Below are 24,828 nucleotides of genomic sequence, written 5' to 3'. Positions count from 1 at the left end.
AAGTGCAAGTGCAGTACTCGATGCAACCTTTTCTCGCCACGGTCGTGTCGCAATTGGCACAAGCGTCCATACTACTCACCATCTCACTTCCCTCCAAAACCATGGCAACGCCGCCGGGTGTTTGGGCAACGCCGGCATCGCATCCAAACATAAATAGCTACCGATGCATTCTGCGAGGCTTTTGATGTTCTCACTTGCCAACATACCCGTCCTCTCGCTCCCGGTGAACCCCGATTCAGCCTCCGCACTGCGTTCACCGCCCGCGCTCCCGCTCCTCACCACGCGTCTCTTGTTTTGATAAACGCCTCTCACGTTCACCGTTGTCAACAAAGCTGCCTGGAGCACGCGAGACGCGTCTTGGGCCCGAGCTTAAGCTGCTTAAATCTCTGCTATATAAAGGCTTGCTCCCCGCGCCTCCCTCTACCTCCTCACCCCACCCCACCCTTGAGTTGACACTTCGTCTACTTTGATCAAAGCTTTGCCTTTGACAGCTTCCATCTTCCTTGCTCCTACCCATACCTTGAGATACCTTGCCTCACGATGTCCGGCACATCAACATCTCTGTTCGCGGGCGATGCGCTATCTGGCCCCGAGAAGATTGACCTGGCGTCGGTCGTGCAAGCAACCGACCAGGCTCTTAGAGTTTCCGACAACGCTCGAAAGATCGCCGATCAGGCTCAATCAGTTGCCAGAGTCGAGAAAATTATCGCTATGAATGCCAAGAAGGCTTTGCACGCCGCCAAAGTCGCTCTGAACGCGCTCGTCGGTACCCATCTCGAGGGTAATCTCACTTCACACTCAACGCTGCTTAGACTCTGCTAATAGCTTCAGCGTTCATTGCAAAACTTGGCGAAGACCTCAAGAAGCGCGGTTTGACCATTGAAGGTCAGATCTGTTCTGTCTTAGTCGCTTCAGCGCATGCTGACATGTACAGACCTCGGCATCAACCCTTGCACTTGGTTTGCTACCAAGTTGATTCCCTCTGATGATGAAAAGGCCGATGATACCGCCAATGCCACCGCTGCTGCCGAGGTAAGTTCATCAGTTCTTTCTTTATCTTCCTCTGCTTCTCCTACCGTCTTCATTTCTCTTATCTCGTTCATCCATCCGCATCATCTCTCTTCTACCCGATGACCTTGAATTCACAACGAATTTAGGGTATCTTGAGGCTCCCATTTGAGGTGTTTGCCGAGATCGGTGACTATCTCAGCGTCACGGACCTCAACGAGATGCGTTTTGTCAACAAGCGCATCAAGGAGGCTGTGTCGTTCACATACGGTAAGAAGATTTCTGTTACTGAGAACGTCGTCATCTTTCCTACTTTCGCAAGCGTTGCAGCGTTCTTCATTGGAGTTGGGTTGGATGATGCGTATCCTGAGAGGATCCGAACAATCACCTTGATTGGCGAGGGACCGGCAGCCCCGGAGTTCAGCTACCGCCACTCTTGGGACCATGTTCGCATTCTCAAGTTGCCCGGCATGCCAGAGCCAACCGAAGAGCAGTGGTATGAAGATGCAAAGATCGTGGAGTTCGCCAACGATGAGCACGAGCACTGGAGCCGGGCCAACCACTCATTCTGTCACACTGGCGCATACCGTACCATGCTCAGTAAGTCTTTTCCCATCTAACATGCTGCAAAGTCTACCCGGACTATGCAAGAGCAACACAGCTAACTCTTGAATAGGCCTTGTACTCGCCAAGCTGCCCAACTTGAAGACGATTCGGACTCGCAAGCTGTACCCTGGCGAGCACATCCCTGGTTGGGCCGGCCCGCAGGCTCTGAAGAAGGTATCGTTTTACCACCCACGCACTGCAGTCAACGAGGTATACTATGCCGATTGGAACTACGACGAGAAGCACAAGCGAGTCACGATGTGGACAGACGAGTACGGTGAAGTCATGGAGGAGGTGGATGATGTTGGCCCCCAGGTGGGTTTCAAGGAGGATCTGGCCGCTGCTATGGCGCTGTCTGGCACTCAGGCTCAGGTATTCGAGATGCATAAGGAGTTGGAGTTGGTCTGATTTGAGATGAGACGGGATGATACTGGTGTGTAATGGGTTGAGATGATACGGATATGACTGCTAGATCTACCTAATAGCTGGTCTCGATGGCAAAATATGATGAAATTTGCCATAAATATCTGAATTCTGAGTGATCTATAATGGCTACATCACATCAACAGAGTTTGTACAGAACCCTGATGAACAGGCCAGGTGTACTTCAGCATCTCGTGACCTCAATGGCCATAACAGCAGATCTGACTGAATACCTCCCCACCTCCTCATGGAAATTTATACAAAACTCAAAAATGTATTGAAGTACACCAGCCCTCTCCGAAGACAAAGGCCTTCCAATTGCTCCCCAGCCTCTTCACACCCTCCTCCAGCCCCCATCCTTTGATCCCACATATCCTCCGTATGATATCTTCCAATCTCCTATCCATCTCATCCCCCGCAGTATGCAAATCGCTTTCCACAAGCAACATATCATCCGGCACCATCTTAATAATATCCTGAAAAGCCTGCGGCGTCTCTTCCTCATCCAACACATCCGACAGGTTAATCGCCGTACTAAACGAAGCAAAGATCTTACAAGGAATCTCCGGACGCAAGTACTGCGCAAAATTCGACGGAGAACCAGAATATGAATGCAGACATATGCGCGGCGGATACGGCTTAGGACTCTCGTCCTTCGCACCAGCACCGTCACCACCATCGCCATCACCCGCCTCATCAGCCTCCAACGCCGCCTCCGCACCCGGATGATCCCTCCCCCTCTTCTTCCTCTCCCTCTTACTCAAAACCAGCCTCTCGCACCCCTTCCACGTCTCAGCCAGCACCTCCAAAACCAGCCCATGAGCCTGCACCCCATGCACACTAACCGCCCTGCCCACCTCCGCCGCAAGATCAAGCTGTTTCCTAAAAACGCTCTTCTGGTGCGCAGGACTACATCGGAAAGGCGTCAGCCGCCTCCCTTCGCGGCCTCCAGGCGTGAGATTGCTGTTGCGCTTCGCCCAGAGATCGGGGTTGCCGGTCCAGGACTCCGGGATGCGGAAGGAGCGGTCGAGTCCGATTTCGCCGATTAGCGCGAAGGGGTGTTGGAGGAGGTGTTGGCGGGTGAGGGCGAGGAAGGAGGAGAAGGGTGTGGGGTCGGGGAGAGAGGCGTAGGTTTGGAGGTCTGAGGGGCTGGGGTGCGGGCGGTGGGGTTGTAGGACGGATTGGTAGTGGGAGATTTTGGCCTGGCCAGTTAGGGGACCTTGGTCTTGTTGCTCATCTTCGCCGCTGGAGTCAGGCTCGGAGATGTACATTTGATAAGAGAACCAAGGATGCCAGCCGAAGCAGGGGACGATGCATTCTTCTTTTGTCCATTGGGATGGGTTGGCCGATCGGATGCTGTGCTTATTTGCGGTGGCTAAGACGAGTTCTTGGTCTTCCGCTCTGGTTGCCATTACGGTGAGGATGCGCGCTTTCATGTTTTGGATGGTTTCGATGCTCGACATGGTGTCTGTGGGGTGGCAGTGTGCGTCGTAGACTCCGAGGTGCCATGGAAAAGGCTCGTCCTTGTTGGGTTGTGCTGACATCCTGAATCGAATATCTGTGTGTTTCCAAGTTAAGATGTAGAGAAAATCGGGTTGCGAATATGCTGTATTGTCGCATGAAGCAAATCTACATTATGACGTGCATGTGAGGCTACTCGGGTGATCCCTGTCGGGCAACGCGCTTTCCGGATTACCCCACGACCCCACCATCCATTGCTGCATACCAGCTTCCGCCAGCTTTACAATACCATATAAATCGCTAGTATGATCCCCTGCAGCACTCAATCTAGACCTCTGACCCATGCTGAGTCGTATTCTGCTTGCCTACCCCAGCCTAGGACCTCGGCAACTACCAGTACTGGCGAAAGAGCCAACCTCATACCATTTGCTACTTACGGATACATGCGCATGCGTACATGCATAGTACAAAGAGCCGTATTCATGGGTCTATCAGGCAGACGAGAATACACTTTTTACGCGAAGCTGTCAGCCCAATAACAAACGCCACATTTCGCGCTACCTCGTACGCGACCTTGACGCGGAATGTATTGAGTTGTCACTTTACGCCCCGGGATACGATTGACGCAGAATCAGGTGCCTCGCTTCAATTTCACTCCATAGAAATCCACCAGTGAAGGCCTCTGCTAGTAGACCTGTTTGCCTAATCTTACTCCAGGACCGAGGATGTACTTTCTCCGCATAGACCAACCCCTCACTAGATACGCCCGTTCGCTTGATAGTCACTTGGACAGATTAGTATATGTTCTCATCCTACTATCATTTCAACTTTACTTCTCCTTGTCACCATTCTTCTTTCTCTTTCGCCTCCTCTTCCTATCTACCTCAAGTCTCTTCCTCTTCCTGCAATACACCGGTTACCCCACAGCAAACACAGACAATCAAAACCATCATCATCCACCAACTTCACCCCAACTTCAAACAAGTCTACCACTACACTCTCCACGATGCCACCCCGCCTCCACAACAAAATCGCCGTAATAACCGGCTCCTCCTCAGGCATCGGCCGCGCCACAGCCCTAGCCTTCGCCTCAGAAGGCGCCTCCCTAATCTGCTCCGACATAACCGAAACGCCGCGATCAGAATACGCCACAGACACCTCCCCCAGCACCACCACCGTCGCCGCCGCCCACGCCCTCGGCGCAAAAGCCCTCTTCGTAAAATGCGACACCACCTCCTCAACCGACATCCAAGCCCTGATCCAGACCGCAGTGCAAGAGTACGGCAGAATCGACATTATGGTGAACAACGCGGGGATTAGCATGGAGACGGGTGAGCATGGCAGTCGGCCTGTGTGGGAATACGAAGAAGCGGCGTTTGAGCGCACCGTCGATGTTAATATCAAGGGGGTTTTCCTCGGGACGAAGTACGCGAGTAGGCAGATGGTGGGGCAGGAACCGGGGGAGAGGGGGGATAGAGGCTGGATTATTAATTTGAGTAGTGTTTATGGGTTGAGGGGGACTTCGGGGACCTGTAAGTTCTTTCGTTCCGTTTTTGTCCTTGTTGAACATGCGACGTTGAGTCTGTGAATAGACGGAAAGCTGACATTCTACTAGCGGGCTACGCGGCCTCCAAACATGCGGTAATGGGTCTCACAAAGTCTGCTGCGCTGGACTGCGCGCCCTATCGTATCCATGTCAACGCTCTCTGTCCCGGTTACACAGCTACGGCCTTTATATCCTCGCTACTCACGCCTGAAGCAGCGGATTCGAAGAAAGAGGTCGAGACAAGACATCCGTTTGGTGGACTGGGTACGCCGCAGGATATTGCGAGGGCGGCGGTGTTCTTGGCTAGTGAGGATGCGGCGTGGGTCACGGGTATTGGGCTGCCGGTTGATGGGGGGTTTAGCTGTATGTGAGGGTGCTAAGGCATGGAGCTATGGGCGGATGGATGGGTTTGCTGGACTGGGATTTGAACATTTGGGGCATTCTGCTTAGATTGGCATAGTGGCTGAATTGAGCACGGTCATGAAGTAAGATCTCGGCTGAAAAGCAATATAGCCAGAAGCCTACAATCGTGTGGGGAACATACAGCCTTCCATCACAAGTAGGATATCTTCTGCAAATGAGTGTTTGACCTGTTTCATTGATTTTGTGGATTATACTAATCACTCTGTACTATGCTATTGCCTCTAGGCCGTCCCAAGTCCTCAAAACAACACCCTATGTACACCCAGTCAACCCTAAAGTGGCACGAAGAAAGCCCCAAAGTGTATAAGAAAAAAAGAGAAAACAACTGGTTTGGGGAAATCGTCGATTGAGGGAATATGCAGGGACAAGGAAACCCAAAACGCCGCAGCTATGCATAGCTTTCAAGAGTAAAAGGACCTAACGGAGGGGGTGCGAGAACGGAGTCGACTAGGAAAACGGAAAGAGTGCGAATGGAGAGGGTATCGCCGCCGGGGGGACAAGGCCGACATGTGTAAGAGGTGGTCGTGCTCCTTGGTACTATGCAAAAGGTGGATCAGTCAAGCTGAAGGGTCGGAATGTAGTGTGGGGATATAGGTGGCGTGGTGGAAGGGCCGAGGGAGTGGAGGAGAATGTATGGAGGTGTTTGAGGCACTACCTCGCTACACGGTGGATCAACCTGTGGTGGATTAGTAAAGAACGCAGCCGTGGGGTTGCTTGAGTGTGTAAACTTACCTCAGCGTGCTGATGGAGAAAGTAGCAATCCATGCAAGCAATGCAATCAACAGTGTCGCTGTCAAGCCCTTCTGCCTCTCACAAATGCTCTGTCGGTACGGACACGCATTTGTCCGGTCTGACTCAACACATGCCCATTTGTCGTCCGTCAGGGCCTGGAAAGCCAAACTAAGGTTCGCCGACTCGAAGACGATGAAGGCCAGATCGAGAAAGATCAGCGACATTTTGGCATTGGGCGAGCGTAGGCCGAGGGGCTTGGAAGTGTATTCGTCGTAGGTGATGTATATGGTGTATAGGACGGCTACAATGTCGACGAGTATGGCCATCCAGGTAGACGAGTTGTTGCTGCAGCCGTTGTTGTCCGAGTGGCGGTAAATGGAGCAGGCGAGGGAGAGGGCGAGGATGGAGAAGACAAGGACAATGGCGCGGACCAAGGCGGGAACCATGGGGTGGTTCATGATGGTGTTGTGGAAGCGCATCAGACGGCGCTTTCTCTTCTCCGAGGTGAAGAGCCAGAAGCCCTTGATGTGCTCGTCGCCGAGGCCGTTGTCGATGGGCTCCCACTTCTGCTCGAGATCGGGCATGTTCTCCTTGAGCCAGTCATCGTCGACGATCTGGCCGCGCGAGGAGATGGGGCGGTCGTGGTTGGAGGCCTGGGTGAACTGCTTCCACTTGGGTGCGCTGTCACTGACGGGCGTCGAGAGGGTCACGGGGGCGCCCTCGCGAGCATGGTCGAACTTGCGGCCTGGCACGCTGGACTTGGGCGTCGGGCAGAAGTTGTGGTTGGCATGGCGGACGTTGGTGGGCGTCCGTGGTAGGAGGAGCGAGGAGGCGTCTACATTCTCGTCTTCGTCGTCGGCGGACTGGACCCAGGGCGGTAGTGAGCGGACGGCGCGCTGCCTCTCCCTGTTCTCCGCGCTCGCGGTTATGCTCCGGTTAGAGGACGCCAGCGTGCGTGGAGTGCTGGATATCGACTGCGAGTGGCTCTTGCGGACGGGGGGCAGGCCGTCGTGACTGTCCTTGGAGTTGCCGGAGACGGCGCTGACTCGCGACTGGGGGCGCTGGGTCGAGGTGAGGGACGAGGCGGTCGGGGGCGGAATGGGCGAGGGCAGCAGGCGGTGGCCGTTGGAGTGGGACGAGTTCAGCGTCGAGGCCTGCGAGGTCTGGCTGCTCCCCTGGGCGGCGGCGTCGGGGCGGAGGTGCCCATTGCTGCTGCTGCTGCTGGTACCATGGCCCGGGTCGCTCTTTCGGGGCTCAACCATGGGCGTGCTGGTCATTCTTTGGGGAGATGTGAGGGGCTTCCTCGTCGCACCACCAAGCACCAGCCGGTGTGTCGCGCCTGCCTGCACGCAGCAAGCTTTGAGGGCTTGGCAGTGAATCAGCACCGGGGGAGATTACGTGGGAGCAAAGTAGACGAGTCGCAACGACACCATGTCCGGCTTAGGAAGTGACGGGGCGCAGTGCAACAGTGCGGGTAAACAAGACAAGGAAACAGCGAACGACGAGATGGTTAGAGTTTGGTGGTGCGCCTGGGGGTGGTGGAGCGTTGGGTGCGTGCGCGTGTTGGCGTCGTAGGGGAGATTGCTTGTTCGTCGATCAGGGAAACAGGGATTGCGCGCTGGCAGCATGCTTAGCCAGGAAAACAGCCTGGGGTGAGGTCATGGGTCCGCAGTAGCCCGTCGTCAAATTCCGACGATACGACACCTAGCTAGCGATTTCGGTGCCTTGGTCTCTACGCGACTCGACCTGCGTCATGTCTCGCACACCTGCCGCGAGAGTTTGTTAAATCGCGATTAAATACGCGCAGCCATTGCGCTTACCTAAACACCAAGACCCTCTGCCCCGCGACCCCACGGTCCTCATCCTCCCCTCCCACGATGCGTCTCTTCCTGCTGCCCATATCCACGCGTCGCTCCCTTATCTACTGCGAGAAGCTGCACGAGAAAGCCCCCAAGGACCGCTCCTACTATGACAAGATCACTATAAAGGCCAATGAGACGTGGGTCGCTTGGGAAAAGGATGAAAAGGCCATCTGGGACTGGAAGAAAAAAGTCACCTTCTACGGCAACCACGCCCTGAAGCGCATACCCTACGAGGAATGGGGGCTCAAGACCATACCCGCCCTCACGGCGAAGCGGAGGCAGGACATTGTAGACGGAAAAGCAAAATATGAGGTCCTGTTCCCTGGAAAGTACCTGCCGCAAGAGAGAGTGTCGGGGCTGCTGGAGAAGCTGGCAAAAGAGAGGCAGAACATGCACCGGACCAAACTGATCTGGAGCGTCGTCATCATGCCCTTCACCGCGCCCTTTATGCTCGTCCCCGTCATCCCCAACCTACCCTTCTTCTACGTCCTCTACCGGGCATGGAGTCACTGGAAAGCCTTCAGCGGCTCCAAGCACCTCGAATTCCTCCTCAAGCACAACCTCCCTACCCCCGCTCCATCGGGCACGCTCGACCAAGTCTACACAGCCGGACTCATGTACCCAACCCGCGCACTCTCGCGTGCTGCTCCCGACCCAACACCACAACAGGCCCAGCAGGTTGCCAATGTCGTGCACCAGCAGACCAACAACGAGACCGAAGACGTCATGGTCTTGCAACGGTGGAACGGAAAGCTCATCGCCGAGCAATTCGACCTACCCGACATGGAGGTTGAGATTGAGCGCGCTGTCGAGCAGGTCGAGAACGCCATCAAGTCAAAGGAGAAGAGGATGGAGGAGAAGCTGGAGCAAGAGAAGGCTGCTGGGGGTAACGGCACAAGGGCAAAAGACGCATTGCCTGAGGATATCCTGGAGAAGATACACGATAAAGCTGAAGATGTCGCTGAAGAGGGTAAGCAGAAGGCGAAACAAGCAGCCAAGCCATGATCCCATTTCACGTCTCAACAAAGTACGATATCATGGTTCAAGATTCATAAACAGCATGGGCGTTGGAGGCTATGTATGTACTATACCACATAGAGTGTCAGCATCTGTATGATTGGATGCTTATGAGAATAACGACATATGATCAACATCTTCATTCGTAATTGGTGATATAGTAGCCGGGAAGCCCTCAACACATCCATCGCCGTGGTAAGTCTCCTATAAAGACACTGATAGTCTCTAGGCTACGCCATCATCCATCGCCTAGACTCAGTGGACGACTTGCCTCCACGCAGGCATACCTCAGCTACACTACACAAGCAGCTTTTAGCTTGTCGCATGCTCTAACTATTCCCCTCAGTCTCACAACTCACTCCTCTCCCCCTTACAAAACCTCTCCAACCTCTCTCTCCCCCACGTCACAGGCCCTCCCACCCCATACAACGGATCCCTCTCCAACCACCCCACGCCCTTCACCTTCTCCGCCATCCCCTCCTCCCCCTCCTTCCCATAACACATATCCCACCCACACCCCTTGGGATAACTCCCCACCATCATAAACCCACCCTCCTTATCCTCCACCAACCTATGCCCCACCCCCGCCGGCACAACCACCGCGTCCCCAGCTTTCACCTCTGTTTCTACCCGCCCTGGGTTGGATTCGCCGCCGAAGAGGAGGAGAGCGCGGCCCGAGTAGATGCAGAGGACTTCGTGGGTGGTGCTGTGGTAGTGCGTTGTGGTGTACATTGTGTAGCGCCACTGGGGGGTGAGGTTGTTGGCAAGGAGGTGGGATTCGAGGGTTGAGGGTGGGATTGAGGGCGGGAAGGCGGAGTGGTAGATGTAGAGGGGGCGGTTGTGGGGGGTTGTGTTGGGGATTAGGGAGTGGGTGGGGATGTAGTGGGTTGATAGGCGGAGGGAGGTGAGGGGGGTTAGGTTTAGAGATGGCATTTTGGGGTGTTGTTTTCTAGATGAATTGTTGGATTTTTTGGTTCAGTGGTTTGACGTAGGATGCTTTGGCAAGGAGAAAGACTGCTATCCCAACTTTTGATATAAGATGGCATCTGATGATCCTACCAATACGTCATCGGTCAAAAAGCCGGAACGGATTTGCAAGGAACGTCTATTGTTCTGCCATTGTGAATTCGGTGTTCCGTCTGAGCATGTACTTACTTCTCCGTGGTGGAACTCCTAAGTTCGTAGCTGAAGATCATAGAGTGACCATCACTATCTTTTGCCACTAGCTAGTAGAGCAGGGTTTCAAGGCTTCACTGTGGACGAGTGGAAACATAATCAGATAGGGAGCCAATCCAAAAGGCTTTATTGGATCCATCCTGAAGAGCACCGCATTGAGAGACCTCCGTTGAGTCCAAATCACACACAAAAATGGTGATAAGCGGTACTCCAGCAGCATGAGATGTATCGTGATATCCGCATACCATCATCACTACTATGAACCGACAGCACGATCCGCTATGTGGATGGGGAACAGTGAGCGAAAGAACTGTAATGCTGGCATGCTTCGCTGTCAAAGGTTCTGCTGCCTTCGCGTTGAGCACTGTGGAGGCTAGTGCAAGGCTGCGTGAACGGGACCCTTGTAAAACGCCAAGACCCAAGCTCGGTGCTGCCTGAACTGTATGGAGCGACAACGACGTGACTCTAAACGTCGCCGCCTTGCTCGTCCGGCACCTTCACTTTTCTCTTCTCCCTCCCCTCCGTGTGTCGCCTAACTTGACGGCGCATACCAAAACCCGCGGAAATCGACCGCTCGGTACATCTTAAGCCCTCCCCGCCCGCTACCATTACTCCCCACCACTTCACCGCGCCCTCCACCGAACCCGCCTTTATCACCATCCACCCTTGTGAAAGGACACCAAACAAGCGCGCTCTCCAGTGTTGCTTGACAATCCGTTTGTCTGTGACACGGCGATTCCGACAATAAAGTTCCTCACGCGCAAGAAGTCGCCTCAGAAAAGTGCCCAAGAGCACGCGACGACACAACCCACCATGTCTTCCAGTATGCCACCCGTCCCGGCCAAGGACGACGTCAACGCCACGTAAGTTACTCTCTATCACCCCCAGTATCTTCTTCTGTACAGCGTTGCAACTTGCGGAGTTCTGGACGGGTTGCAGTGACGTCTCGAATGGCGGGTCTTGTGTCCGCCGCATTTGGCTTCTGCAAGAGCTGCGCCGCTATGGTGAGCGCAGGCGGAGAAAGCCATGGCAGGACGAGCTATACTAAAGCGACCCCAACCCGAAGATGACGTAGAGCTCGACCAGATGCTAATAGCTCACAGATGGAAGTACCTCGAAGCCGGTGTCGACAAGATCATGACGAACCTGCGCGAAGGTGTCGACATGAAGACGTACATGGGTCTCTACACCGCCATCCACAACTTCTGTACCGCCCAAAAAGCCGTCGCAGGCTCGTCCTTCCACGCCGCCAACAACCGCGGAGGTGCCCATCTCCTCGGAGAGGACCTCTACCAGCACCTGATCGAATACCTGAAGGCGCATCTCTCCGAAGTCCAGGCGGCTTCGCGGCAACATGTCGACGAGGCGCTCCTCCACTTCTACATCAAGGAGTGGAACCGCTACACGACAGCTGGCCAGTACAACAACCATCTGTTCCGGTACTTGAACCGTCATTGGGTCAAGCGTGAGATGGACGAGGGAAAGAAGCACATCTATGACATCTACACACTGCATTTGGTGCGCTGGAAGGAGGACATGTTCACGGGCAGCCAAGAGAGCGTCATGCGCTCGGTCCTGAAGCTAGTGGAGAAGCAGCGAAACGGCGAGACTATCGAGCAGTCGCAGATCAAGTCGGTCGTCGACTCTTTCGTATCGCTGGGTCTGGACGAGGCCGACAGCTCCAAGTCCACATTGGATGTCTACAAGGAATACTTCGAGAAGCCCTTCCTAGAGGCCACCGCCCAATACTACGACAACGAGTCCAAGCAATTTCTGGCAGAAAACAGCGTGGTTGAATACATGAAGAAGGCAGAGATCCGTCTGGAAGAGGAGAAGGAGCGCGTCCCACTTTACCTGCTCAACGAGATCATGTCTCCTCTGATGCGGACATGCGAACAGTCGCTCATCACAAGCCACTCGCAAGCACTTCGCGAGGAGTTCCAGATCCTTCTTGACCACGACAAGGAGGAGGACCTAGGCCGCATGTACAAGCTGCTTGCCCGCATTCCTGAGGGTCTTGATCCTCTGCGTCTTCGGTTCGAGAACCACGTCCGCAAGGCAGGTCTGGCTGCCGTTGACAAGATCGCGCAAGATGGAGACAGCTTGGAGCCAAAGGTGTACGTCGAGGCCCTTCTTGAGGTCCACACCCAGTACCAGGCGCTCGTTAACAAGGCGTTCAACGGAGAGTCAGAGTTCGTTCGCTCGTTAGATAATGCCTGCCGCGAGTTCGTCAACAGAAACAAGATCTGCAAGTCTGGCTCCAACAAGTCGCCTGAGCTCCTCGCAAAGTACACCGATACTCTGCTGAAGCGCTCCAACGCCAAGATGAGTGAAGAGGATGACATGGAGAAGCTCCTAACACAGATCATGACTGTCTTCAAGTACATCGAAGACAAGGACGTGTTCCAGAAGTTCTACTCGCGTATGTTGGCCAAGCGTCTAGTTCAGACTACTTCTGCATCAGACGACGCCGAGACCAGCATGATCTCGAAGCTGAAGGAGGCCTGTGGTTTCGAATACACCAACAAGCTACAACGCATGTTCCAGGATATGCAGATTTCCAAGGATCTCAACACCGCGTTCAAGGAGTGGCAGTCAAACAACTTGGACGAGTCAGACATGAAGACCAACGTCGATGCCTCATACCACATTCTCGGTACCGGTTTCTGGCCTCTAAACCCACCCACCACACCGTTTACCCCACCGCAACTTATTGTTCAGACCTACGACCGCTTCTCTCGCTTCTACAACCACAAGCACCAAGGTCGTAAGCTTACCTGGTTATGGCAGCTGTGCAAGGGTGAGGTCAAGGCCAACTACTGCAAGGTTGCGAACCTGAAGACTTCACCAACCTTCCAGGTCTCGACCTACCAGATGGCCATCATGTTGCTGTTCAACGACAGTGATACCGTCACCTACGATGATATTGCTGAGTCCACCAAGCTGAACAAGGAGACTCTCGACCCTAGCTTGGGTGTCTTCATCAAGGCCAAGGTTCTGCTCGCCCAACCCGAGGGCGCAAAGCCTGAGTCTGGTACTTCCTACAAGCTCAACACCGGCTTCAAGACCAAGAAGGTGAAGATGAACTTGAACATTGGTATCAAGTCTGAGCAAAAGGCCGAGGCGGAGGATACGCACAAGACGATTGAGGAGGATCGAAAGCTACTCATTCAGGTATGTATTCACCACTCTTATCTTCCCCACATTACAGGATGCTAACATATCAACAGTCCGCTATCGTGCGTATCATGAAGTCCCGCAAGAAGATGAAGCACCAGCAGCTCGTCTCAGAGACCATCCAGCAGATCAAGACCCGATTCATGCCCCGCGTCCCCGACATCAAGAAGTGCATAGACATCCTGCTCGAGAAGGAATACCTGGAGCGTCTGGAGGCAGACGAGCTCGGCTACTTGGCCTAGCCAGTTAGTCCCGATTCGATACGTAGCTTCCGGTGGATATCTTGAGTAATGAGTAATGGGGTTTTCATCATCATGGGTTGGGTTTTCGTCTTACATCATCGTCCCCCCCACATTTCTTCGATGCGTATCATTTGGGCGTTTTCCTGGCATGGCCAGCCGGAGTTAGGGAAACTACTGTGTGGGAAATGGCGAAAGGGATGGTGCGACTTTTGGGAAGGGAGATGTTACGCGCTGATGAGGTGCGTTAGGTATTTGTCCCTTTTCTTGAATGATAGATGGGAGTATAAAAGCCAGACATGGTTCATTAAAAGGAGATTGCGATCTTGATGTCTACTTGCTGTACGTGCCTGCATGTCCGCCTTAGTGTCTCGTCTCACATTTGATAATAACCTGGAAGAGCCATTGTGCGCTTATCAGACTGTTTCACCGCTGTCCCTTGCATCACTTCTCCCACTCCTCATCTTCTTGTACATCCATACACTTAGCACAGTTGGACCGTGTATCAACAAAGGTGACCATTCGGATTTGTCGGTCTTAGAACTACGATCCGAGGGCGTACTGCTCAGAGTGCTAGAAGTTCCGTAGTTGTGATTTAAGTCAGACGATGCAGATGCCGAAGACGCGGCGATGAGGGGTGTCGTGCTGCTTGCCGTGTCTGGTCGCTGTGGGGTGGGAGTAGCTGTAGCGTTTGAGTCAATCGCTTCTTGCGGCTGGTCTAGCGTCGCTGAATCTGTAACTGCAGTAGCCGGGTCTCTTGGTGTCGCAGTCGCATCTGAATTGGGCTTGGCCGACTGTTTGCTATTTCTTCTCATCTCCGACATGGCAACCTTCCCCAACTTCTCGTAGGTCCTAAGTTCGATGCTCAGAATCAACATGAGCGGCCAGGCTAACATCAGCCATACAAATGGCAGCATGCGGATATTGATGTAGCCGGAGGCTTGGAATTTGAAGAGTCCACACATGTTTCCCCTAGCTTCATCAGGGAGTGTATCGGTATACGTTGGGTTGTCATGGTCTTCCGCACTCGCGATGCTCCATGCATCAAACTGGGCTCTTGCGAGAGATGTCTTAAACAGATGCTCAGCCTCAAGCTGCCAATGGTTGTCAGCCAGTGGCATAGATCGAGACTGGCCAACTCGTTGTTGCGCGAGTAAACCGCTACCGAGACGAAGCTTTATGGCGTCGTACGTGTTGGAGCTTTTCAATGCATACTTCAAGAACCAATAGGATGATGTGTTCGATCCGCCAGCTGGTATTGGGTCGTTTGCATGCCAACACGGAGAGCCCGACGGAGCACAGAAGATCGTCTCATCTATGCAGGCGAATGCTCGCGCTTTCGGCTGCGAGTTGTAGTAGTAATAACCTTTGTCTCCGGGGTATTGAAAGGCTTTGTCGGCGGGGAAAATGGGATCGTTGCTGCGCTTGGTATAAATGATGCGTAAAGCCGTAACAAAAATGAGGGTCAACGTCTTGGTTCGTTGTGGCAACAGGCCCGGGGCTGCCAGGTCTTTTGAAGGCTGATAGAAGTCACACGTCGGGTCGAGTAAGGAGGTGGCGTAAGTACTATGAACTTGTTAGGTAGAGCTAACAACTCAGTTTAGACTTGTTTGCAAACTTACTTGACTTTGTACACGGGGGCTTGCCATTCAAATGGATGACCCGTGATACGCATAGTGTAGTCCGAGAGTATAGGCGGAGGAGCATGCACTTCGTCTGAGCAGTTTGTGGTATCGTAGAGCGATCCATAAAAGTACTTGTATCCAGATTCGCCCATCCCGATGTTGGTGAAGTGCTGCACGAAAGGTCGATCTGCGCTCAGTGGGGCGCATGTTGTCTTGCGTCGAAATTTGTGCATGGACTCCTCGTTGATACCTAGTATCCCTGAATTGACCCAGTTGGTATCAAAGGTGATGGCTGAGCCAGGCTGGTAACCATCAACGCATATGTCGGTCCTATCGAAGGGACATTTGTCCTCTTGCACTCCATACCCGATAGTTGAGTTGTAGAAGAAGTCGCAATTTGTGGCTTTGACGTTAGTACCGGAGCTATAGCACTCCTGCGCATAGGCCGCTGCGCGTCTTTCTCTGCCCACCATGAGCATGTCTGCTTTCACAGCTTCCTCTTCGCCAGCTTTCTCGTTGTCGTACTCATAGAGGCCACATTTGTCTGACCTCAGTAGGGCAGATCTGCTTCTTGCGACATTGTCGGTCAGAACTATCCCCACGATGGATTGATACAGCACCAGTAAGAACGACGCAAGAAGAAAGGAGCCGAAGAATCGATAACGAGATTCCCAACACGGGTCTTGGGCGAGAAGACTAGATATCCAATACTTCAGTCCTTCTCTTTTACCCTTTGTGGTGCTCAGGGGTTCTGTTGGAACAAGATGGCGGGCAGATTCGTCGTCGCGATCACTTGACGTCGCGGGAAACAGGTAACTCTTAAGGAACGAAATTGTACTGAGAACAATCCGCAGTAAGTAGGGTGACGCAAGAGTAAGGCTGATGGCAATGCCGACTTTGAACCACTGCGCTTCCCGCCAGGAATCGCGTTGCAACGTCTGCAAACCTAGCAGATTATCAATATGTGATCACTGAGTTAGAGCGTATTCTTACGATGTCCCTCGCTGTGATCTCTCCATCGTCCCGTCTGCGGTGTGCTCAGAAGTGACATGAGTGAGCTTTCGATACGAGGCTTGTAATCGTGACTGGCAGTGCTCCAGGCTGCAGACTCATCAATATCTGAGCAGCGGAGCGAACGAAGACCTCTTCTCTTTAGAGTGCAGGACTGCGAGCAATGACACGGTTATTCAGGGCCAGTGTGCTTGCCAGTGTGAAGTAGGTACGGTAGGCGCTGAGATTATTATGAGCGTTGGATAGATCGTGGAGTATTCGCTTCATTCGGGTAGCATTGTCTTGTGGGTATTTGAGAGGCTGTCGTGAACTCTAAGAGACGTCTTTGAGTGTACGTCTGAATGCTCTTGACACGTACTCGTAGCCCATGTCCTACAATAAAACGAAAGAGCGATGATCTTTTAGGTAGCAGTGAGGCTGAATGCTTTAGAGTCTGCTCATGTGCATCGCTGACAGGCCACGCTAATCGCTTGGGTTGGTGCAGCCATGCATGAAGAGGCGTTTTCCTGCGAATGGGAAGCGGCGTCTCGTATCGGCAAAACAGGACAGCGCTCTGATGCCAGCATCGACGGAATCGCATAGCGCATGCGCTCTGAGTGTGCAGCAGTACAGGTTTACCCGACAAATTCTTGAGGTGTATGAACGGTTTTGTGGAGTTGATAGGCCGACCATTCACAAGGTCGCGACAAGCAGATGCAATCCATCTCTGTGAGATCTTACGACAGACAGAGCGCGACCTAGGAATATTCAGCCTTGGGTTGCTTGCAAGCGCGATTGCCACCCGCCACGTGAGACGTATGCCCGCCAGGCGATATAACGAGGCGCGCCCCGAGTCAGGCTCCGCTACGACATAGGTCCGTATGATGGAGACACACATACCCTGGATATGGTCCGAGCAACACAAGAAGTTTTACAAGTACGGCACTTATGGTCTCCGGATATGGGTCGAATTAAGCCAGCCTGAGGAATGCGGGGTCGCTCCATGGCCAAACTCCACTTGGGCTTTTTCAGGCTCATATTACCGCTGGTACCATTACGAGCGTGCGAGCGACGGCACAATCCTTGAAACACTGTGGCAGAACCCGGGTCCGCCGAAAGAAACCGAAGCCAACATGAACTCGATGACATGTTCAGAATGGAGGTTGTCTCCTCAATACAACAGCTATTATAAGCTTATGTACGGAGCGGACGGCATTATTCTGAAGACCATATGGGAGCCAACTTCAACAAAAGAAGCCGAGATGCTTATCAACAGTGCGCGGAAAGCTGTGCATTTTGCATACCGCCACGACGATTACGCAACAACGACAAGTCATTACATACCGATTCAGTGAGTGGCTGACATCATGACCAAGTGCAAATTATTGATACCGCATCAAGATATCGCATGTTGGGAGACGACAGAGAGCGACAACGAGATGACCGGGACGACCGAAACCGGCATGGAAGGAGCGGTTACAGAGACAGCGATCCTTCGGATGGTAGACAGCATCCTGGGAATGGAGATCAGCCAGACGATGGAGACGATACGCAGTCGAGCCCTGGGAGCTCTTACGATGAATGGCATCGATATATGTCCAAATATTACCCAAATCATCTCCCGGATCAAAATCCAGCGGCCCAGTATCCAGCGGCCCAGTATCCAACGGCTCAGTATTAAGCAGCTCAGTAGCCAATGGCACATCATCCAGTGGCTCAGTAGTAACCTCAGAGTCACAGAAAGGTGACTGGAATGGTTCCCGGATGCAGGATCTGGCGACAGTCACGTCGCGTCCATCAGGTCTCGTTGCGACAGGGTCGCTTTGGTTAATGGCTCGCGGTTCCCGTCGCGGTCGGATGAGGATAAATCGTTGCCCACAGGACCCATTCTGTCGCTTTGTTATGCCTTGAAGGTGGCTGGTGCTTTTCGCGATGATGGGACGATAGCAGGAGATCGCGTCGTGAAAATGCAGGAGGCAGGAGGCAGGAGACAGTCGCGTATTCGGTGCAACTTCCGTCGATGCCGAACGCGTAAACTTCATTACGTCATCATCTTGACGCGTTCGTAGCCGATGTGAGCTGCACCCTCTGAACGTCTGCTTTTGATTGTACACACGACCTTTGATACTGTAAACACAAACGCGACGCGATTACTAGCTAGTTATACTGTTATGGATTACGAAATGTTCACGCATTCTCAAAAGCCTTGGGAGCACATGCAACGCGTGTATCTGCCCAAATTCCCTCACAAGCATGTCATTTATGCTTTGATCGAGCAGAAAACTGGATAGAGGATACTGAGACGACTAGAAGCTCTTCACCATATTCTTCATATTGACTTAGTTTCTACGACATCTAAAACATACCCATGGCATTACGCAATCTGGTAGAGCTTGCGAGCCCCGGAATGCACACCCTCACAAGAAGCATAACACCAAGTGCACAACTTCGCTAGTGTTCTCACGGCCTTGATGATAGGCCGCCGAGGCGGTTTTGGTTGCATGTCAGGCCGCCTGCTGCGCCCTTCTCAAAGTTTACCACTTCGGGCCTAGCGTTTCCCGTTTCGGAAAACCAAGACTTCCGCACGCGTGGCTACGAAGTAGGGCCTTATAGAGAAGTTTCTCTTGAAGATGGCAAAGTTGACCCATAAGTAATACTGCTTGCAGTTCATGCTGCTCAATCTGCAATTCGACCATTCCAGACCTACGCTCCAGAAGATGACTGCCGTAACCACGATCTTTTCCGAGGAAGATCGGGGTGTTGCTAGTAGGTACTCCGAGCATTTTATACTCATACGAGAGTACTAATAATCCCGACGCAGACACCGACACCTCCTCGCTGGTGCACTTTGAACCCACCGCGGAGAATGCTGACCTCTACACCATGGACCTCCCAGAGTACACTCAACAGGTCGCGGGCGGAGAAATCTCGGTAGATGCGGAGTCGACGCAAAACGAAAAGCCACGCAGTCAAGACCAGTCGCCGGCATACGATCCACTTCCAAGCCCAGAACCGCGGAGTCTTCAAGAAGAGCACGAGTACGACATACGACAGGATGCTAGCGTCCAAGAAAACCCATCGCATACATGTTCGTCAAACCCTCCAGCCTTGACACATGAGTTCACAGAAGCCGATGCAACGGCGAGCCTTGCTAGCATACGAGCATGTAGCATCCTTCACGATAGACCAGCAGTATGGCTTGTGAAGCGGAAGAGCCTGGCCCTATCGCCGCTTGCGGCTGCGGTGCTTACTAAAGAGGGTCTTCTTCAACCCAAAGACTTGCATCTGTAGGGAGTCTCTTCATGCAACAAACGTCGACTACCACTGACACCCACTACAGCATATCTCAATACTCAGACATGAAGCACGACCCCACCGACCCGGTATCCGCTGCATTTCTCACTACCTACGACGTAGTAAGAGGAATCATGCTGGGTCTCGTAGCAGGTCCGGTGGAGCTGGGCAAACAAACAACACCAATGCTACTGCAGCGCGAGATCAGACGCAAAGAGAAGCGGGACGGAACCGCTAACCCATTACCTCCTCTCGACACCAAAGACTCGCCTCATGTGGCACGCCAAGTAGCCCTCGGTACCGCAAAAGGATTCGGACGCATCATCACCACCAGTCTGAAGAGTCCGGCGATTGTCATGCATGGTATTACTCGAGGTTTCCATAACCTTCCGAAAGCGTACGGTGAGGAGGTGCGGCAGTATGAGAATGTGACTGGGTTGAGAAGTGGGCTGCTGGTCAGCTTCAAGAGCTTTGGTTACGGACTCAGTGATGGCATAAGGGATCTTATAATCAAACCCATCGATGGTGCGGAGAAGAATGGTGTCCTGGGTTTTGCTGCTGGATGTGCGACTGGCGTTATGAATGCGGCCTTGAAGCCTGCTGCTGGTAAGTGGCCCTTTATTATAGATGACGACTGGTTGGCTGACTGAATGTAGGCGCATGCGGGCTTGTCGGGTACTCGTCGGTTGGGGTATATAAATCCATTCGCAATATCGGTTCGGTAAAGAAGGAAGATCCGATACATGTGGTGCAGAGGCTGGGCGAAATCGAATATCAACAGGCGAGCGATGCAGATAGGCTGTACATAGTGCGTCTCTGGTGTCAAACGCAAATGCGGGTGCGCATATGTTAGCTTGTTGAATGCACCGTCTCGGTTTGTCGATGTTGTGATTTCATGGTTCAAGTGATGTATTGCGTGAGAAGAAGCTTCGCTCGAGTCGAAGATACTATCCCTTAACCAATGTGTTGGCAGATCTAGCGTTTCCAGCCTTTAGCTCGATGCAGAGGCCTTGCTTTCCGGTACGCCATACGCCCTCTTCATCAAGTAGTGACTAAGTTGCCATTTCTGAATGTCGTCAGTAACTCAAAGTTCCACGGGGCTTGATCGTCAACGTACCACTACTTGCTGACTCTCGAAGTAGTCCTTCCATTCCTTATCCTCCGCGAGATCGACGACCACGTCCCATGGCCACTGCTCAGACTCTAGCTCGACGAGCGTAAAGTATCTGTGTAGCTCTTTCTTGTCTTTGGTCTCGAACTTTCCGCCCTGCATCGTTGTTGCGTTGTCGACCTCGAAGAGGCGAAACCGCAGTACGTCTGGTGAACTAGATATTGTTGGGCCGACGACTTCTCTGTAGTATTTCATGACCTCCTCTTCCTTGTCCGCTGGTACGCTCCATTCCATTGCCGCCACGCTTGCGACGTATTCGATGTCTATCGACATTAGTCCGTCATCGCCGGCTTTATCCGCACCCGTGATCTTACCACCACCGTCACCGGACCAGTCGTCTTGTTTCCAACTCTTGATTTCCCGATAGGACCGAAGATCAAGAAGTAGGCCTTTGAGGGAAGCCTGCAAATCGGCATTTGGTGGATGGTATTGTGCGTCGTACATGTCTTTGTTGGCTTGGTCAACACTCTTTATTTCCCATACGGTCATGTAAGGCCATGGCGCGTCCAATCTTCCCACCGGCTCATTCTCCATACCGCTCGCCGTTACTTCGCAATGTAAAGCATGCTTTGCATTGTGTGGATTCAGTGAAGGTAGGTGTTCGTTCTCGTACCACTCTTCGCGTCCCTCTGGGATGTTTGCCCATACGCAAGCTATGCCAGCCATGTTGTTCCGATTTCCCAGCGAGATTTGTCGCAAGTTCAGTAGCCAAAATTCCTCTGGTTCCAGGGGTCCAAAGTGTTAAATGCAGGTGTTTGTGCCGAGCTGTCAGTCAACGTTTGCAACGGGGAAAAGATGGAGGGACAGCTAGTCTGCAACGTGACGCGGCTGTTGCCATATTATGACAGACCCTGATTCACAGCTGTGTATGATAGTCCCTACGAGACGGTCCGACCGCATTTTGCTCGACCAGTCCACCCTGTTTCGGAGGTAGATAAAGCGGTATATACGCCGTCGCTTAGCCAATGGGCGATGATGCGAGCGGACGTGATTGGCTATTGATACCTGAGACGTAAGGCGATAAATTCTTTCAGGACGTGGGCTAATGTGCATGTGTCGTAGGCGATCGACGTTCCCCACAACCTGCCACGAATGCCTGAAGTCGGAGAATTCGAAGCGCGGGTAGCGCCGAAAGGATCAGTGATGTGCCAGCATCAGCCGATTGATTGATGCCAAATCCATGGCTTCACCGGTTGTTCGTGTAGGATTTTCTTATCTGAATTCTTGAAGGTATAGGAAGCGCATTGTGCATGTCAGGAGTGACACTAAGGTTGGGCCTTCTTGCGGTCCGCTACGACCCTAGCGCCGGCAGCACAACGGCGTTACCCCCGCTTAGGGGCCTTGGACGCCTGCCCTTACAAGACACATGCCTGTCGACACCTCGTGAGCCAACCTTGGCTCAAGTCACGACGCCTCTGTTTCTCTCAAACGTTCCGATAATCTGCAACTTCTTCACGGGCCGAATCGTAATAGTTGCCCTCGCTCGGTGACTGACGTGTATTCGTTTTTGATCATCTGACCAGATAGATGAATCGCCGGTTATATAGAGCCGCCTGCAGTCGCACGTGAAAGCGAGCTCGGATCTTACCAGGACACCTTGACCAGACTACCAGTCGATCGGTCGTAGGCAGATCGACGCGCAAGGAGATCTCGCTGTTCGTGCCCGTGCTTAGGAAGGTGCTTTTTCTCACAGACATGGTTCGCTGGACCCATGGCAGTATAGTAAACCTGGATTTTGCCCCAGGCCCCTGGACGAGTGCGCCATAGTGATCTACTCTCGCGGCACTATGTACCCACATCTGTGCCGTATTTCAAGCGCCACAGACCTCTGAAGAAGGCAACATTCGCGATTCCTACAGCTACAGTCAAAAAACAGAAGCCTCAACAAGTCTCTCGGTATTCAATCTGGTACCACACTTGGGGCCAATGACAGACAGCGTTCAATCAAGATCGAAGTCGAAGTCTGGCTCGTGGCTTACCGGGTCTATGGGTGTCGGAAGAAGAGCTGCCCTGTACGGAAGATAGCCCGTGCTCTCGCGGTCCAGAAACGAGAGTAATCAATCGTGTCCGCACGGATGGGGTTAGGATGATCATCAACAGCGTTCTTCCAGGCGGATGACAAGGGGACGAGGAGCGACTACACCACAGGTCTGTCTTGAGCATGCACGAAAACAACTTACAACGAACAGAGTGGCTCGAAGGTCGTGAAGTGGCGTGTATGTATCTGCCGACAGTCACCGGATCATATAGCCGTCTGTTTTAGCAAACCGCACCGGTAGCTTCTATGAATAGTAGCGCTTCAGCGCTTCTCAACAGACAGCGGAAGAACATCGTCAGTAGATGAACACCAACAATCTTCCCGTGTGCGCAATCAAGTACCTGGGAATAGCAATGATCTGATAAGTTCTCCTGCCAGATCGTGCAGATACCCGAAGCAGGGACCTGGCAGGTGTTATGCCGTACGAACCTGTAGAATAGCCAGAGCAGGAAGCATAATCCAATGAGGGTATATAAAAGCTCCACGTCTCGTCGATTACAACCTCATCTTGATCAGGTCATCTCGGCTTGCTCATACAGTCTTCTTCTCTTGCAGTATCATACCTCAAATTCCAAGATGCGGATCTTCCTTCTCTCCGCTGTCACGTCGAGCTTCTTCGCCCTTGCCTACAGCGCTGGAAGTGCCGTCCAAGGCACCGGGTCAACCACTCGTCAATGGTCCTGCTGCAAGAACTCCTGCTCTTGGCCCGGCAAAGCTCTTGTCGATAAGCCAGTCCTGACGTGCGACGCAAGCGATAATCTCCTCGACAACTACAACAGGCGCGACGGCTGCGAAAGCGGCGGTGGCTCATATGCCTGCTCGGACCTCAGCCCGTGGGCTGCGAGTAACGACTTGGCTTATGGCTTCGCCGCAGTGAATCTTGCAGCTTCGAACGAATCTGCGTGGTGTTGCTCTTGCTACTCGTATGTTCCTTCAATTCGATGCCCGAGCAGTGACTGACAAACTCTAGCCTGACGTTTACTTCCGGCCCAGTCAACGGAAAGAAGATGATCGTCCAGGTCACGAACACTGGGTCTGATCTAGGAGAAGATCAATTCAACATTGCCATCCCTGGTGGTGGCGAAGGTTCTACCCAAGGATGCACCAAGCAATATGGCGGCGCGGATGTCTGGGGTCAAGACTATGGTGGCGTAGCGCATCGCGACGACTGCGACGCCCTCCCTTCTGTGCTGCAAGCTGGCTGCTACTGGCGTTTCGATTGGTTTCGGGCAGCTGACAACCCGTCTGTCAACTGGGAGAAGGTCAAGTGCCCTGAGGCTTTGTCCGGCGTGTCTGGCTGCCGCCGCAATGATGACCCAATCCCAGGGCAGAATACTCCTTCGCCGACGCCTACAACATCTGCTCCAATATCTTCTGGTACTGTACAGCCGGGTGGTCAGTGTGGTGGGAAGTCTTACAAAGGTCCCACCCGATGCGTAGGAGGCACCGTCTGTACCTATGTCGACGAAAATTCGTACTATTGCCTCGCGGACCCAGCTAACACCAGAACAACCCCAACGACTACAGCCTCTGCTAGTGCCGCACCAACTATCGGTCTACCGTTCGACCAATGCGGCGGGAATGGTTGGACTGGTCCCAGGACATGCAAGGATTCGGTGTGCGTGAGAGTCGATGAATGTGAGTCGCACTGCTTCTATCATGTCTTGCATTCCACACCGAATCTCATACTGACCTATTGTAGATTACTCGCAATGTCAGCCACCGGTCTCATCTCAGAGATCCACCAGCACGCGAACTCAGACAACTGCTAGACCTACATCCACTCCGCCTGCTCAACCAGCACCGCCCTTCACTCGCACCAGGCGTACAACCACGACCAGACCCGCGCCACCAGTGGCTACGGGCCCAGTACAGCTCTATGACCAGTGCGGTGGGCAGACGTGGCAGGGCTCGACGACTTGTAATCAGGGCCTGGTCTGCTTCAAGGTCGACGAGTACTATTCGCAGTGTCAGAAACCGACCTAGACAAGTGGAGGTAAACGGGTTCGGTGTGGCGAGCCTGCGCCTTCAAATCTGTCG

At 53.1% G+C, this 24,828-nt stretch overlaps 9 protein-coding genes across 9 annotated transcripts; 6 read left to right on the top strand and 3 right to left on the bottom strand.

Annotated features, from left to right (window-relative positions):
- Window positions 1–540: 540 nt before the first annotated feature.
- On the top strand, window positions 541–2,022 carry J4E90_007728 (uncharacterized protein; the record flags this gene model as incomplete). The annotated part of the gene is made up of 5 exons (XM_051437261.1): window positions 541–781; window positions 832–885; window positions 935–1,032; window positions 1,158–1,608; window positions 1,685–2,022. The coding sequence occupies 5 exons, from the start codon at window positions 541–543 to the stop codon at window positions 2,020–2,022; spliced, it is 1,182 nt and encodes a 393-aa protein (XP_051289007.1).
- Window positions 2,023–2,303: 281 nt separating this feature from the next.
- Window positions 2,304–3,500, bottom strand: J4E90_007727 (uncharacterized protein; the record flags this gene model as incomplete). The annotated part of the gene is made up of 1 exon (XM_051437260.1): window positions 2,304–3,500. The coding sequence occupies one exon, from the start codon at window positions 3,498–3,500 to the stop codon at window positions 2,304–2,306; it is 1,197 nt and encodes a 398-aa protein (XP_051289006.1).
- Window positions 3,501–4,504: 1,004 nt separating this feature from the next.
- Window positions 4,505–5,415, top strand: J4E90_007726 (uncharacterized protein; the record flags this gene model as incomplete). The annotated part of the gene is made up of 2 exons (XM_051437259.1): window positions 4,505–5,030; window positions 5,114–5,415. 2 exons carry the CDS (start codon window positions 4,505–4,507, stop codon window positions 5,413–5,415), a joined length of 828 nt encoding a protein of 275 aa, XP_051289005.1.
- Window positions 5,416–6,118: 703 nt separating this feature from the next.
- Window positions 6,119–7,476, bottom strand: J4E90_007725 (uncharacterized protein; the record flags this gene model as incomplete). Its single annotated transcript, XM_051437258.1, has 2 exons — window positions 6,119–6,143; window positions 6,200–7,476. The coding sequence occupies 2 exons, from the start codon at window positions 7,474–7,476 to the stop codon at window positions 6,119–6,121; spliced, it is 1,302 nt and encodes a 433-aa protein (XP_051289004.1).
- A 600-nt stretch (window positions 7,477–8,076) lies between these two features.
- Window positions 8,077–9,066, top strand: J4E90_007724 (uncharacterized protein; the record flags this gene model as incomplete). Its single annotated transcript, XM_051437257.1, has 1 exon — window positions 8,077–9,066. The coding sequence occupies one exon, from the start codon at window positions 8,077–8,079 to the stop codon at window positions 9,064–9,066; it is 990 nt and encodes a 329-aa protein (XP_051289003.1).
- Window positions 9,067–11,067: 2,001 nt separating this feature from the next.
- Window positions 11,068–13,673, top strand: J4E90_007723 (uncharacterized protein; the record flags this gene model as incomplete). Its single annotated transcript, XM_051437256.1, has 3 exons — window positions 11,068–11,117; window positions 11,358–13,428; window positions 13,485–13,673. 3 exons carry the CDS (start codon window positions 11,068–11,070, stop codon window positions 13,671–13,673), a joined length of 2,310 nt encoding a protein of 769 aa, XP_051289002.1.
- A 5,329-nt stretch (window positions 13,674–19,002) lies between these two features.
- On the top strand, window positions 19,003–20,229 carry J4E90_007722 (uncharacterized protein; the record flags this gene model as incomplete). The annotated part of the gene is made up of 3 exons (XM_051437255.1): window positions 19,003–19,051; window positions 19,107–19,572; window positions 19,626–20,229. The coding sequence occupies 3 exons, from the start codon at window positions 19,003–19,005 to the stop codon at window positions 20,227–20,229; spliced, it is 1,119 nt and encodes a 372-aa protein (XP_051289001.1).
- Window positions 20,230–20,570: 341 nt separating this feature from the next.
- Window positions 20,571–21,194, bottom strand: J4E90_007721 (uncharacterized protein; the record flags this gene model as incomplete). The annotated part of the gene is made up of 2 exons (XM_051437254.1): window positions 20,571–20,645; window positions 20,697–21,194. 2 exons carry the CDS (start codon window positions 21,192–21,194, stop codon window positions 20,571–20,573), a joined length of 573 nt encoding a protein of 190 aa, XP_051289000.1.
- Window positions 21,195–23,364: 2,170 nt separating this feature from the next.
- J4E90_007720 (uncharacterized protein) lies at window positions 23,365–24,560 on the top strand (the record flags this gene model as incomplete). The annotated part of the gene is made up of 3 exons (XM_051437253.1): window positions 23,365–23,711; window positions 23,759–24,406; window positions 24,491–24,560. 3 exons carry the CDS (start codon window positions 23,365–23,367, stop codon window positions 24,558–24,560), a joined length of 1,065 nt encoding a protein of 354 aa, XP_051288999.1.
- Between the last annotated feature and the right edge of the window lie 268 nt (window positions 24,561–24,828).

Source organism: Alternaria incomplexa (assembly GCF_024043165.1).
Source record: "Alternaria incomplexa strain BMP 0042 chromosome Unknown scaffold_11, whole genome shotgun sequence".
Taxonomy (NCBI): Eukaryota; Fungi; Ascomycota; class Dothideomycetes; order Pleosporales; family Pleosporaceae; genus Alternaria; species Alternaria incomplexa.
This window is presented reverse-complemented; position numbering and strand designations above follow the sequence as displayed.